Source organism: Cololabis saira, chromosome 9 (genome assembly GCF_033807715.1).
Source record: "Cololabis saira isolate AMF1-May2022 chromosome 9, fColSai1.1, whole genome shotgun sequence".
NCBI lineage: Eukaryota > Metazoa > Chordata > Actinopteri > Beloniformes > Belonidae > Cololabis > Cololabis saira.
This window is the reverse complement of record NC_084595.1, coordinates 27879596-27893715: the sequence shown is the minus strand read 5'-3', so window position 1 is coordinate 27893715 and position 14120 is coordinate 27879596. Positions and strand designations below refer to the sequence as shown.

General features: G+C 40.2%; 1 protein-coding gene across 1 annotated transcript in view; it reads right to left on the bottom strand.

Moving 5' to 3' along the window:
• Positions 1 to 13672, bottom strand: part of ssbp2a (single stranded DNA binding protein 2a) — a 71493-nt gene extending 57821 nt beyond the window's left edge. Inside the window, exon 1 of the mRNA XM_061729023.1 lies at positions 13537 to 13672. Within this exon, the coding sequence (XP_061585007.1) occupies positions 13537 to 13592 (56 nt within the window). The 5' untranslated portion in view covers positions 13593 to 13672. The remainder of the gene's footprint in view (positions 1 to 13536) is intronic.
• Between the last annotated feature and the right edge of the window lie 448 nt (positions 13673 to 14120).

The window sequence follows — 14120 nt, the reverse complement described above, 5'->3', positions numbered from 1 at the left end:
GAACGGCTGTAGTCAAATTAGAGTAAACTATTTAATTCAAATTCCAAGCTTTGAGTATCAGTGAAAATACTGGTGGCATTTCTGGCAGGAGACACTCTCCAGCTTCCATATTGAACACAACAAATTAGAGCAGCTGCAATTAAGACTGGAACAGACAATACCTTAGAAAGAACCCCCCCCCCCCCCCATCCCACCCCCGCGCCTCATGCAGACCCAATCAGACAAAGTGAAACAGCTCTTTTCTGTCAGCAATGCAGAGACTCAGCAGCAGACAACAATGCCCAGGGCTGAGATAACAGGAAATACCAGCTTATCCAAGAGAGGGAGAAACGGAGAGAAATGATGAGAGGGCGTGATGGGTACGGTCAATGTGTAACTACAGTCTGACCAGAGATCCAGTTTGATCCTTTGTATTAAAAAAAAAAAAAAAGGAAAAAGTAATTTACACGTATTTTGTCGAAGGGGGGGGGGGGTTTATCCAAAACTGTAATTTGTTTCCAGAATATGAGAAGTGAAATAATAAAAGGAAATCCATCATTTTTTTAATTTCAGTTCCATTTCAGTGGCTTTGATTTGTTTAGATTGAGTCGCCACTTGTGGGGACTTTGTTTAATTTCACAGACGAGCGAACACCAATGATTTTTAGGAGTGTTTTCCTTGTCCAACTTTCTATACAAGCCATTAAAGTAAATTCTGAATGCAAGGCAGCCATAAAACCAAGAATATTAAATTGCTGTTTACAGGAACATAGATGGCAACACTTAGCGACCATCCAAAGTAATTTACTGCATTCTTTATAAATGAACAGCTGTTTTTGTTTCACACTGAGCTGTTACAAGTATGAAAAAAAATGTAAAACCTTGCAACACACCCATGACAACGCATGATATATGAAGTCAGGGAGATGGCTCGGGGGCTGAACCCATGACTGCAGACAAACCAGATCAACGCTTTTCAATACTGCAGAATACATTGCAATAAAATAGAGATTGCTTTTTATATGACATTATAATATTATCTACTGTTTTTTATTGATTTTTTAAAACTGTTTATGATTAACTCTCATTATCCAAGGTGATGTATTTAACATTTTAAGTTAACCGAAGTAGTAAAACTTGTGAATCATAGAGCAACATATACTCGTTTCTGATCATATGCCTGTGGCTCAACTGCAACCTTAGCAGGATAAAAGGTCCAGAAGACCAAAAATATAAATAAGGATTTAAGAAGACATAGAATTAGAGTTGATAACAACTCAGAAGAAAATTAGTTGTCACTGGGTTTTTTGGGTCTGTATCAAAACTGTGGTGAACCTTAACTCTATAATGCCGTTTGTATCATATTTGATGCATGAATTTCTGGAACCTTGGACCACCACAATAATCGAAAAAGGAAAAAGTTTTGTACAAACTAAAAAACTATGAAAAAAATAAAACTACATGAAAAATATACAAACTTGTCTAATCTATTTCATAATGATAAGAAAAATATTTCTTTTTGTATTGTTAAATACAAAATTGGAAGTGTTTTTGATTTCAATATACAGTATAATTACCATTTCACATAAAAAGAAAGGACTGTATTTGCTTTCTTACTATGTCAGGCATTAAAGGGTTAACAATCGATTCATGCGTAATGAGTCTTTCAAAAATGAAATAGTCATGAGTGGAAAATCATTTCACATGTCCAAGCTGACATTTTTTTGACACCCATTTTATGAAAACTGACAACTTCTTCTGTGCCTGCTCCACGTTTCCTCTGCTAAAGGAATGGGACTGTTTAACCTTGTAAGCTATAAAATTTAGTTTTTTTAATTTGTGGTAACCCTATCCTACCCACTCGCTTTGCAAACATTTTTTCTCGTGAAATGGGTCTGGTACCTCGCCCACTCACAGCCATTTCCACCAGTACAAGACGCCCTGAACCAGTGGCAACAGCAAGGGGGAGGGATTCATGCAAACACTCATTCAATAACATCTAATAGCCACTTTTTATAACAACTAATACGGCTAAAAAATGCGGCACCTATGTCACATGCTTTGTATCTGTGATCAGATATATCTCTCGAGACCAAAGTCCAATCATTCGAAAGAGTCAAGGACAGAAATCAGAATGGCTGGCCAGGAAATGGTTAATCAGGCTATCAAATATAAACGCACACATAGGGCTGTCAGTTTAGCTCGTAAATTAGATTAATTAATTACACTGCTAATTAACGCGTTATGAAAATGAACGCAATTAATTATGAGTGGCAAAATGCACGAGCATTTTAAATTTAGCCCTTTGAGGGACCCTTAGGCTAGTTGGCAGTGGCAGGTCACTTCACACCTGCGTTGCTAGTCAAACAAATCTTTGCTAGGGCCTTTGAACGGCAAGTTTATGTATAAAAATAAAGAAGACGGGACTATCAACAAGAACGCAGTGATTTGTACATTTTGTAAAAAATTATTTTCCTATCACCGGAGCTGCTCCGGCCTGAATTAACATTTAAACGATAAACATGTCCGGACAAGTTCCACTATAAACGTTACAGGTACTAGAACATGAATTACTGTATTGAGTCAGCTTTAGTTTTAATTTTGAATTGAGAGTCTGCTTAAGTGCCTATTTGAGACTCAGCCTTATTTTATGAATTTTTGTATTTGTATTGCATTTTTGAATAATGCACCTGGCCTTATTGGTTTGCTGATGTGCTTGACCTTTTTCTTTTGAATTTCATTTATGAAACATACTTCACCAATAAAAATGTGGATTTCAAATCTTCTCTTCTTAGTGTATTCAATTGATTAGCCATGCACTGCAATTTTGTAATGTCCAAGAATTTGAATTCTTTATTTGGGGACCTTTAGCAGATATGAGATTAAAATTAGATTAATTAGATTAATTAATTATACATCATGTAATTAATTAGATTATTTTTTAATCGCCTGACAGCAAATTCAACGGTTGAGATACCAGCATATTTGTATTAAATTATTTATAAAAAGGTCCCTAATAAGCCAAATATTCAGCGTAACAATCCACAAAACATGTGATTTGTGACATACTCGATATCAAACAGCATAACATCTTGTGTTCATTACAAAAGGTATGGGATGGGCCAAGACTTAATTGGCATTCGAAATCAAAATCTGAAGCAGCCAACATCCTTGTGTAGAGCTAGTTTTCATGCTGTTGCCATTTTAAAACAGATAATAGACGTGCTGTTGTATATTTGTAGATTGGTACCTGTTGTTCAGGAAACCATTTTGGGGAATAGACATGCATTGTTTACCTTTTTATTTGAGCAAGTCTTAATTGTTAAACATTCTTATTTCTCATTTATTTTTTGTTTTACTTCCATTGACATTTTCTTTTATCTTTTACACATGCAACATGCACTCACAAACTCAACAGCATTAAGTTGCCATTCCCTTGACTGCCATTCACAGATGTCAAAGACTTGGAACGCGACGGAGAGGGACACTCTCCTCTGCTATCTGCTAAATGGGGCGTCCAGTGGCACATCATTGTTCACGCTCAACAGCATTTGGCAGCGAACTGCAACTTGTACAAAAACAGAAGGAAAATGAGTGAAACTGGACGACAACTGAACAATAAAACTAATGTCTGTGACTGAGGGGCAGCATGATGAGGCCCACGCCATCAGCTGCTAACCATCTCAAATAGCACCTGACTCCAACAGCTCCTCTGGCAGGTAGTGGGCCACTAAATACACAAACATCCCCAAACCTGGTCCAGGATGCAAGGCTAATATCCCAGACCCAAGTAAGGGACACTGTGCCTCTAATTTGCCTTCGGAGACGCAATCAACAACAACAACAACAATTCAATGTTAGTAATCTTTATGTACAAAAGGTGGAGATGGTCCAATTTACTGGCCTCAGGATTACATCTCTGCTTTTCACAGGATAGTAACCAAAAGAATAAGACTGCAGATACAAGCAGCTGAAATCCTCCCCTAGCTTGCTGGACTCTTTTTTAGTAAAAGGGTGAGAAGCTCTGCCATTTGGAAAGAACTCAGAGTAGAGTCGCTGTAACAGCCAGCTGAGGTGGTTCGGGAGAGCAGTTAGGACGCCACCTGGACACCTCCCAAAGGAGATATCCTGTTGTCCAGGTGACACAAAACCAGACAGGTGCAAGTTAATGGATGAACAACAAAGCTCAGGGAGGACTCTGGAAAACATTTAAACAAATAAGGATAATCTAAAGCAAGCTATCAAGATTTAGATGGGAACTTTAGAAGAAGTATGAATACACGACTAACTATTTTAGAGAAATATTTTGTGTAATGAGAGACAGAAAGAATCAGAATTAAAACACAGTAATTGTGCCAATATAGCTTTAAATCTGTCCCACGCACCCGCCTGAAAACCTGTGGCGACAGAGCTTTTGCCTCTACAGCCCCCGACTCTGGAATGCTCTCCCTGCCAACATTAGATCTGCCAACAGTGTAGACTGTTTTAAGTCCCAGCTCAAGACGCATTTATTCAAATCTGCCTATGGTTAGCCAACAATTTCATCTTATTCCCCTTTTTATGATATTTTACCTGTTTTATTCTGTTTTTATGTGTTTTATGGTGCTTTGTTTATAAGAGGTTGTCTTTCTGATTTCTATCTGTTATTGTAAAGCACTTTTTGATTTTTATCTGCGAAAAGTGCTCTATAAATAAACCTTACTTACTTGCTTACTTACTAAATAAGTGACTCCAAAAAGCTGAAAACAGTTGCACTTGTACCATTAGTTCCCTTCCAGTGTCCCAGCGTTGACCCTTTAGGTTGAAAAAAAATGTCATTAAGGAGGCCTTGGTGTCAAGAATCCTATGTTGTCTACCGTATTTAAATCCTCAGAATGAGAGTATGTTGCCCTGGATTCAAAAAGCACAACGAATGTGATAGTGAACTTTAAATGGCTCTAAGGGAGGTAGATCTGATGTAGGAGGACCAGACATTTTACTGAGAAAGTGAACAACTTTGATTTCATGAAATGAAAAGGAACAAAGACAGGAAAAAGGATAATATTGTTTCTTTTTTCCATTTTTTGGGGGGTTGAAAAGTGGAGAGAAGGATACAGAGAAAGAGTTTCTGAAGCAGTTCCTGAGCTTGGCCGTCACGGATGTTTAACCTTGAGCTAGCGCCTGTGCGATGCAGCTTGCATATCAATGATGGAGGGATATCAGCAGAGAAACCTCCAATCAACTTCAGATATACTCGCCGGGTGGGGACAGAGTAGGTTTGGACCACAGCAGGATGTGCAGTTAAACTAAGGCATTTAACAGAACAATGCAAGCAACAATAGTGAGCAGAGAGCAGATGTAAATGTTATCGACACAGCACACACACATAAAACTCTGACTAAATGGAAAATTGCTGGACAGGGAATGTAAACATGCGAGGATTTTTTTTTACTGATGAAAAAGAAGAAAGACTTTAGCTCAGACATCTAGCTCATATAAGAAGACTTTAACTGAGTTTGTTCACCAACAGCATTTACTTTTGGCAGGAGTGCTCAGGTTACAGGAAGCCCTTCGAGGAGGAGCATCCCTCACTGTGCTGTGGTTTTCAGAGTAAAGCTGAGCATGTTTGCTGTCACTAAGGGTAAAAAAAACCCACAAAAAACTACCGGACAAAACCACAAGAGCCACCACTTAAAACATGAACAAATCCTGACAGCATAAATAACAGTGTAGTAGATTACAGTTAGGGTCAGATGCAGCAAAGTATAATATATAATTCCCCTAACTTCAGCTGAGAAGCGCTGCTCTGAATCCTTCACTCCCTAGAAGTCAGTATCTTGATGCTGAATGCAGAGAATATGAGTCACATAAAAGAAAATAAACAGACCAGAAGAAGAAAGAGTTTTTAATTAAAAGAGCAGTCTTCAAGGATAATATAGGTGTCCTAATAGACAAGCACCAGGTTACACACTCATGCATCCATTCTCTACTTTAAGAGAGAAGAGATAAAACTCTTTCATAATGCTGTGCTCTCATATATCATCTGACACGGAGGCCGTTTGTCACATTCATCCTTCCTAAAGACCCTGGCATCCTCTAAGGGGTGTCTAAAACAAAGTCCTGTTCATTGACTGACAACCTATTTTTTCTTCTTGTGTCTCTCAAAAGCTGTCGACATTCACAGCGTACAGCTCGGGAAGTGGTCCGTTACTTTGATAAAAAGTGCTGTGGCAACTTACATCTGGGGATAAGAGCAAGACCGGGAGGAATGACAGCAGATAAAAGAGGACTTTTAACACCCTCTACACGTTCAGTAGGTTAAAAAGTGTTTTCTATCAGAGCGTTGTCAGGCTGTCATCATCACTTTCGCTTGAAGGCAACTCTGTAAAAAGTAGAAAGAAGAGAAAAATCTCATGCTCATCTCTGATCCCTATCTCATACAGGGTTTCACTGACTGGCAGTATTTTTCAAATTAATATCTCTGACTGACCATCAGGGCTGGTGAAGGACAACAACAGTGGCTGGTGACAGCTCTCTGTACTCTCACTGTTGTTCTCAAGCATCCCATGAGAGCTGAAGAGGCTATTAGCTGTGTAATGATTGCTAGATGTTGTACGCATTCACACCGGCTGGGTGACAGGCAGATGGAGGTTGATTTTGAGCGATGAAACATATGGGGAAAGCGCTGCGAGCAGGCAGCTCAGATGGGATTACAGACTTACACATGCTGCAGCTCTGTATTGACCCAACGCAGCTAAAGAATGGATACTGATACACACACACACACACACACACACACACACACACTCTCACATTGTTCTATGTCGACTTCAACAGAAGGAAACCACTTTAAGTAGAGGCCCACTACATGACTTCTATGTATGAAGTGCACTGGATTTAGGCCATTTAACAGCTGAATTCATCGATACATCAAAATAAGATGTGTACAGAGGCTGATGCAGAACTTCTTAAAATGATTTCAAGTGTGAATTTTGTCCCGACGGTCAGGTTGGCTGATGCTTTCTGTCCATGCTCAGCTTCTCATTGGACCTGACGACATGACCGGCGTGACTGTTTTTTTTCCTGTGGCCACCTTCTTTGATTGAAGCAAGCAGAAATGGTTTTCCTGTTGGTTCCGACAAGCAAAACTGTCATTTCTCAGAGGTAGGAAAAACCGTGAAAAGAAAACTGAACAATTACATTCATCAGGTGGCCACCGCCGCAGACACAATCAGATTCCCTGCACAGTTGCAGCAAACACATTTTGTATTTGTGGGGGTGATGAGATACTGCTGTATTTTTATTGTAGTTCCCCTGTAATGCGACTCTGTCAGAGGGAGAGTGGAACCCTGAATTGCTTCTGGCAAATAAACACTCCCAGCATGCACTGGTTTGCCTCAGTCTGCGCAGTGCTGCATTGGCAGCCTCCTGGAAGGATTATGAGGTGTTTTGGTTCAGAAGTACCTCTGTGTGTGTGTGTGTGTGTGTGTGTGTGTGTGTGTGTGTGTGTGTGTGTGTGTGTGTGTGTGTGTGTGTGTGTGTGTGTGTGTAGAATGATGATACCACAAAATGGGAAATGCCTCAGTCTTCATCTGACTGATGGGTGGCAGATGAACAGACCGAGCAAAATTACAATTATCATCACTGGAATGTGATTTCACAGTTTGGATTTATTGATATAATGTAGAAAGCACATATAGTAACTGGGGATGTTGCAAACAAAAAAAAAAAAAAAAGGAAGCATGTCCTCTCAGACTTGCACAACACTGAAGACGTGCAAGTGAATGTGTGCCTCGTAGGGAAAGTTTGCTCCATGATTCATGACACACACAGACAAAAGAGGGGAGAGGAATGTGCACTATGTGCTGCAACGTTACTCGCTCAGGACCACAATCCCAGAACTATGTGGAATGTGTCCTCTGACTGCCAGTGACTGAAACCTACACTCGTTGAACAACTGCAGTACACAGTCAGTGGTCATGTACTGTCACTCCGAATCAGAATCAAGTGCAGAACAAAACACAGGTACAGCCAAGAGAGCAGGGTGGAGAAGAGAGACCTATCCAAGAGCCAGAATAAAAAGGTTTTTTTTTTTTTCGATACATGGGTGTAAAGACTCGTATTCATTAAGATTCCGACAAGCATGAATACTATACATTTGTTTATGTTAATGAATATATTTTTTCTGATTTTCTTTTTAATTATGTCCATCTCTCATGAAGTATAAATGACACAAACCCAAAACAAAAAGCATGTGGGTGGTGAATAAAATGCAAAAACTCTAATCATGCTTTGCCTCTTTATCCATGTTTCATGTGTTAATACGGTATGTTGCACCTGAAGGTCTGCATTTCAAGCCTGCAACATATTGCAAACTTATTTAAAACAATTATGTGCTGGTTATGAAGTTTTCAAAAAAACATGTTACTGATTAAATCAATAACATGACTGACTGAATGACTATTTGTAAAATGAATTCATAGAAGATTGAGATGCTGAGGAGAATAGATCGACAGAGGGTCTCAACTTTGACAGGAATTTTCCAAATTAATTTTCCTCAAAGAAAGTTTGGAAGGTATTTTTGTACTTTTTCTATATTATATAAAATCATAAAACAACTCAAGGAAACTGGGGAAATGTAATAGCTTAAAAGACAGGGCTGCGGGCTGCTGGGTGGCACAGTGGTTAAAGCAAGCACCCATATACTGAGCGCTACAGTCCTCCTGCAGCGGTCGCAGGTTTGAGTCCCAGCCTGTGGCCCTTTGTATGTCATCCTTATTCTCTCTCTCTACCCCCTTCCTGTCTACAGCTTCACTAAAGCCACAAAACCTTAAAAAAAAAGGCAAGGATGCAAGCTAAACATGGACACCAGTGATCTCAGATTTTTCCAGCCTACTTCGAGAACCGTCACTCATCAGCAGCTGACTTAATCAAGTGTTTTCTTGTGAAACCTTTGTCAGTCATGACAAAACAATTATTTCACAAATCAATCTTTAAACTTTACTGTGCCAAAAATAAGCTTCATGTTGATGCAGTGCAGAGGTGAGGCTGATGTCTCTGGACTCGGAGGAATCTGGGATGAACCAAATGTGTATTCTGGTCAGATGAATCAATATCTCAGATCTTTCTTTGGAAGACACCGTTTTAAGGAGCTCCCAGACTTTTAGCAGCAACAATCCAAATGCCAGACTCTGACAGGTTTCTTGAGCTCTTTCATGAAAGATCATTTAGATTTGAGCGATGGAAGTTTCAATGGAGAAAAGTGCACAGAGATTTTAGAACAACACAGGCTGTCTTCAAGACTACATCTATTCTTATTTTTTTTTAAAAGATTAAAATGCATATATATACTTTAAGTTTTACCAAACTTGGTATTAAGCATCAATATATATGCAGACAAGGGAAAAATTTTTAAATTTAAAAAAATTTAAAGAAATAAAAAAAACAAAGACCACATCTATTCATCTTTCAACAAGACAAAGCAAAAACCAAAAGTCTGTTCATATTTAAAAAGATATGGCTGAGGAGGAAACGTGTACAGGAACAGCTGGTCTGCTGTCATGAACCATCTCCAATGTAGAAAGTCTGGAGAATTTGGACATAAAATATCACACAGCTATACAGACATTTTTGCAGGAAGAATGGGACCAAAAATCACTTTGTATTCTCTCAATACTATAAAAAAATGTTTCAATGTTGTGAGAATGAATGGCAAAGTTACAAAGTCGCAACATGTTGCACTTCACAACCTATAAATTAAAAATGTATTTCTATGGGTTTTTTTAAGTCTACAACATTATGTTGCCTACAACATAATCAGTGCTCATCATAATTTTACAGCACCCTCTAAAGCTGCTGTAAATTTCCTCTTCTGAGAAAATTCTGTTTTCATAGGCTAATTTTACTAGCATGACATTTATCTTAATGGTATAATATTGAATGCATATTATTTAATAGCTAAGACAAAAAGTCTTTAAGTGTCTGGTGTATTTCAAAGAGAAGAAAAATGAGACGTTCTTTTTCTTAACTGGAGTCTTCATATTGAAAATGAACACATTTATACAGGATTTGTATTTTTAGGTCCTTCTGAAAACAAGTACTTTTTTTTTTATTTTTTAAATCACACTACATTACATTTAGTCTGCAAGGATACTCTCGTAATGCATCTGTAGCGAGGCCCATACACACAGGCAAACACACACACAGACGGGTGAACAGAGCATGGAAGTCAGCAGCATCTCCAGCTCATCTACATCTACACGGGCCAGATGCCAGAGCCCTGTGTCTACAGGGGTCCATTCTAAGGTCAATACTACAACACTGTAAACTAATGATCCAGCAAATTCCCTCAGTCCTGCTCTCTCCCCTCCTCCTCCTCCTCCTCATTTCTCTCAAATCTGCTGTTGCCCTCCATCTCTCCCGCTCTCTGATCCCCTGCTGCGCCGCAGAAATGAGTAGCAACTGAAGGCTCGTCGGCACCGGGCCTGCTCTGCTGCTCTGACGCTGATAAACAACGCGGCTTGTTAAGAGACAACAAAACTTTGGTTTGCTTGATTTTTTTATCTTTTCATCTAGCAGTTTCTCGCTAGTCGCTGCTTTCTTCTGTCACTGCTTTGGCTGTAATGCCCAGTGGATCATCACTCTGCGAATGTAAACACCGATAATGAGATAAACTGCAACAACATAAGTTCATATTTAAATTAAAATAAAAAAGTGAGAAGTTTTCTGTAGACTGTGTGAGAACGACACTAGTTTCCCACATATTAAGTGTACGTCAAAAAAAACCACAACAGAAAAGAAATATAGAAGAATTAAGCACAATTAACTCTAAATTTTACAAATCACTAGAGATGGTTCATTTTCCTCACATAAATCAGCAATGTTTTTGATTGAAATATTTCACTCAACACTTTAAGTTTGTAATTTGTCATCACAGCTTTCTCTCGTTGCTTTTTAAGCATCAAAACAAGGCGTTTTAAACAAAATAAGGCTTCTGTAAACCTCTATTCAACTTTGACAACAGCACTAACAGACATCAACACAGGAGCTGTAAAATGTAAACTACACTGTGCCAAGAGGCTTTCAGACAACTATAGCTTCCACTATGAAGTATTTGCAGGATCTTAGCAAGAGAAAATGTAATGCTTGAAAGGACACAAACACAGATGTATGCATCAGTTCAGGCCGAGTATCTTCCTGGCCTGAAGTGAGCTTTGTATCTCTGTCTCTGACAGTGTATGCAATCAGGCCGCGATGGAGCAGAGCCCAGCTCCTCAGTTCCTTTCATATCGATTCAGAATAAAGAATGGGACTCATGGGATGGAGATGAACACTCAGTCACTTTGTTGACAAACAACGAGCAAACTGGGTTCAAAAGACACAATAAATGAGTGGCAGTAGCTGAAAGTGGAGGAGACGTGATGGATCTTGTCTTTTGTGGACATTTCCCCAGTCCACAAAGAGTTTTACAGGAGTATAACAGGTAATTGGAAGGGAAAAAACTAAGTTTGTATATTTGTCATACTGTTACACTTCCATGTAAGCTGTAGAGATGTTTTATCTTCTCAGTTCACAGGGATGACTCGCCATCAATAGGATCTGATCTCTGTCCACTGACCATCTGAGCTTTTGTGTCCAAAATGTGTTGGTAAGTGAAGACTGACTAAAATCCACTTGGCAAAGTGAAGCCTCTGAGCTTAAGCATCGTCTTGGATCTTGGGCTTTTTTCACAAACAGACCTCTGACAGTGCCGCCTCAAGTTTTCTGTTTCCAGCCCCATCTGTTCACCTGTACCCCAAAGACTGCATCATCAAACACGATGAAAACCCCATAATGACATTTGACAACAGCATTACCATCAGTGTTTGAGTTAAACTGATGCTTCACAGAGGTGAGAAATGAAAAAGCTTGCTGGTTCTCAATATTAACACAATAAAGGTGATTGATTTTAATTTTTAGAAATGAGAATAATGAAAAGTAAAATGAGCTATCCAAGTCAGTGGAGATTCAGTAGATAGTTTCACGTTTACTGGCGATCAGTTGAACAACAAAACCTGACATCGCAGAACAGCTCAGAAATGACTGTACTTCCTAGACCCAAAGAAACACTTGCTTATTTGATTGAGTACATCCTCAGAAATTAGTGAAAATTATGTTTAGGTGTTATTACTTTTGGTTTTGTGATTGTAAATATCAGCTATGATGACACTGCTGTCACCTTTCTGCTGTAGTTTCAACATCAGCCAACTCTCCTCCTCGCTGCTTACTTTTTGCTTTTCTGCATATAGTTTTACACCATCTGAGTCGTCTGGTAGCACCTGAACAGTTGCATTCATGACAGAAATTAAAGCAAAATTAAAAACAAAAAAAACGAAACAAAAATTGAAAACAATTACATTTCTGTCTGAAGGAAACTTTAGAAACGCACGGGCCAAGTTTATGGAAACTTCTTCAAAGAGATTAAAGAGCTTTTCAGATTTAAACATCACAAAATGGTATGCACTGTACATGACCCAGGCCATGAAGGGATGAATCAAACTTCATCAGTGCCCATCTACCAACATCAGTGATATCCAGGAGGTGGAAAGAACAAAAACCAAAACAGACAGCCTATCTTGTGCACAGTTTTAATTCATTTTAAAACAACCATTAAAACGACCTTGGTAGTTGTCATGAAACCTCCGCCTGAATAACAGTTGATGAAATAATCTTGCACCTCACTCTCTTGTCATCACTCTTTAACATCTGAATGTCGTGCAATATCTCTCTTTTATGTGATGCACCACAGCAGAAAAGTAGCACCGAGAGACAGTGTGGCAAACTGCAACAAACCATGACAAAAACTGCTGATAATTTCAAGAAAATATGTAAACACAAATCGCTAAACCGCCCTAAATAGAGCCAGGTGGGTTGTTTCCATCTCTCTGTCATGTGTCATGATGCCCGGTGTCGGGATCGCGGGTTTCAGCAGCACCGTCCCTGAAGGCTGATTTATGGTTCCGCGTTACACCAACGCAGAGCCTACGGCGTACGGTGCACGTCGCCGCGAAACCTACGCCGTAGGCTCTGCGTCGATTTAACGAATTCAGGCTTCAGAAGCGACGCCGGGGCGCAGAGACTCGTAAGCGGTCAAAACCACCGAGGATGCCCGGTTGGAAAAGACGTGTAGTTTCTTGTAACTGTTTTACAAAACTGCTCAATTTCTACCGAATCGAAACAGGGAAGCACCCATCTACCAAATGCTGAAAAAAGGGGGTTTAAAAAGAAAATATCCAGCATATAATCGGACAACATCACAGGAGGACGCGGCTGGATTCAGAGTAAAAACCACGTCTAGAAATGGAAACAGATTTAACTTCAGCTGCTTAAACGGCCCATTAATTGTAACCTTCTCGGTTTCCTAACATTTTAAACCCGTCCGTTAAAATGTCTGTCTTTCTCCAAACAAATGGAGCAGTGAACTTTCCAAGCCTGCACCGCCTCGCGTCCTCCCGAACCGCAGCTCTGTGTGCGACTGCCCTCGGCCGCCCGGCAACTTCCCTCACAGCCGCAGTTTCCTCCCCCCTCAATAAAAACTTACTTTTCTCTGGCTTGGCTGTCGGACGGCACGTTGCTACTCTTGCCTTTGGCGTACATGCTTGCAGAGAACTCCGATTGTCACGCACCTGTCAACCCATCACAACCTCCCTGGGCACAGCCCCGTCACCATGGTGACACAAGCAGCGTCGTCTCCCATTGGATGTCCCGCTGTTCGGGAACGCCCCCCCTCCATGGCAACCGCCAGTGAGTGACAGCGACGAAGCCACGCCCATTCCGTGGTGGCTCCCCGCCCCCTCTTGCCTCTGCGTTAAATCGACGCAGAGCCTTCGCCGTAGGGTACGGCGTAGTGTACGCCGCGACGCGCAAGGTACCTTACGCCGTAGGCTCTGCGTTGGTGTAACGCGGAACCATAAATCACCCTTTACTGTCCTGCTGCTTTCCCCGTCTGTCTGTCTGTCTGTCTGAAGCCTGTCTGTCCGTCACTGACTCTCTTCCTCTTCCCCTGATTGGAAACGTTTCCCCTGACATGTGGACAGACCGGCACACACATATCCACACAGAAATCACACACAAACACACACATTTATGCTGTCCCTCCCTCATATTCTGTGTTCAATTTGTGTG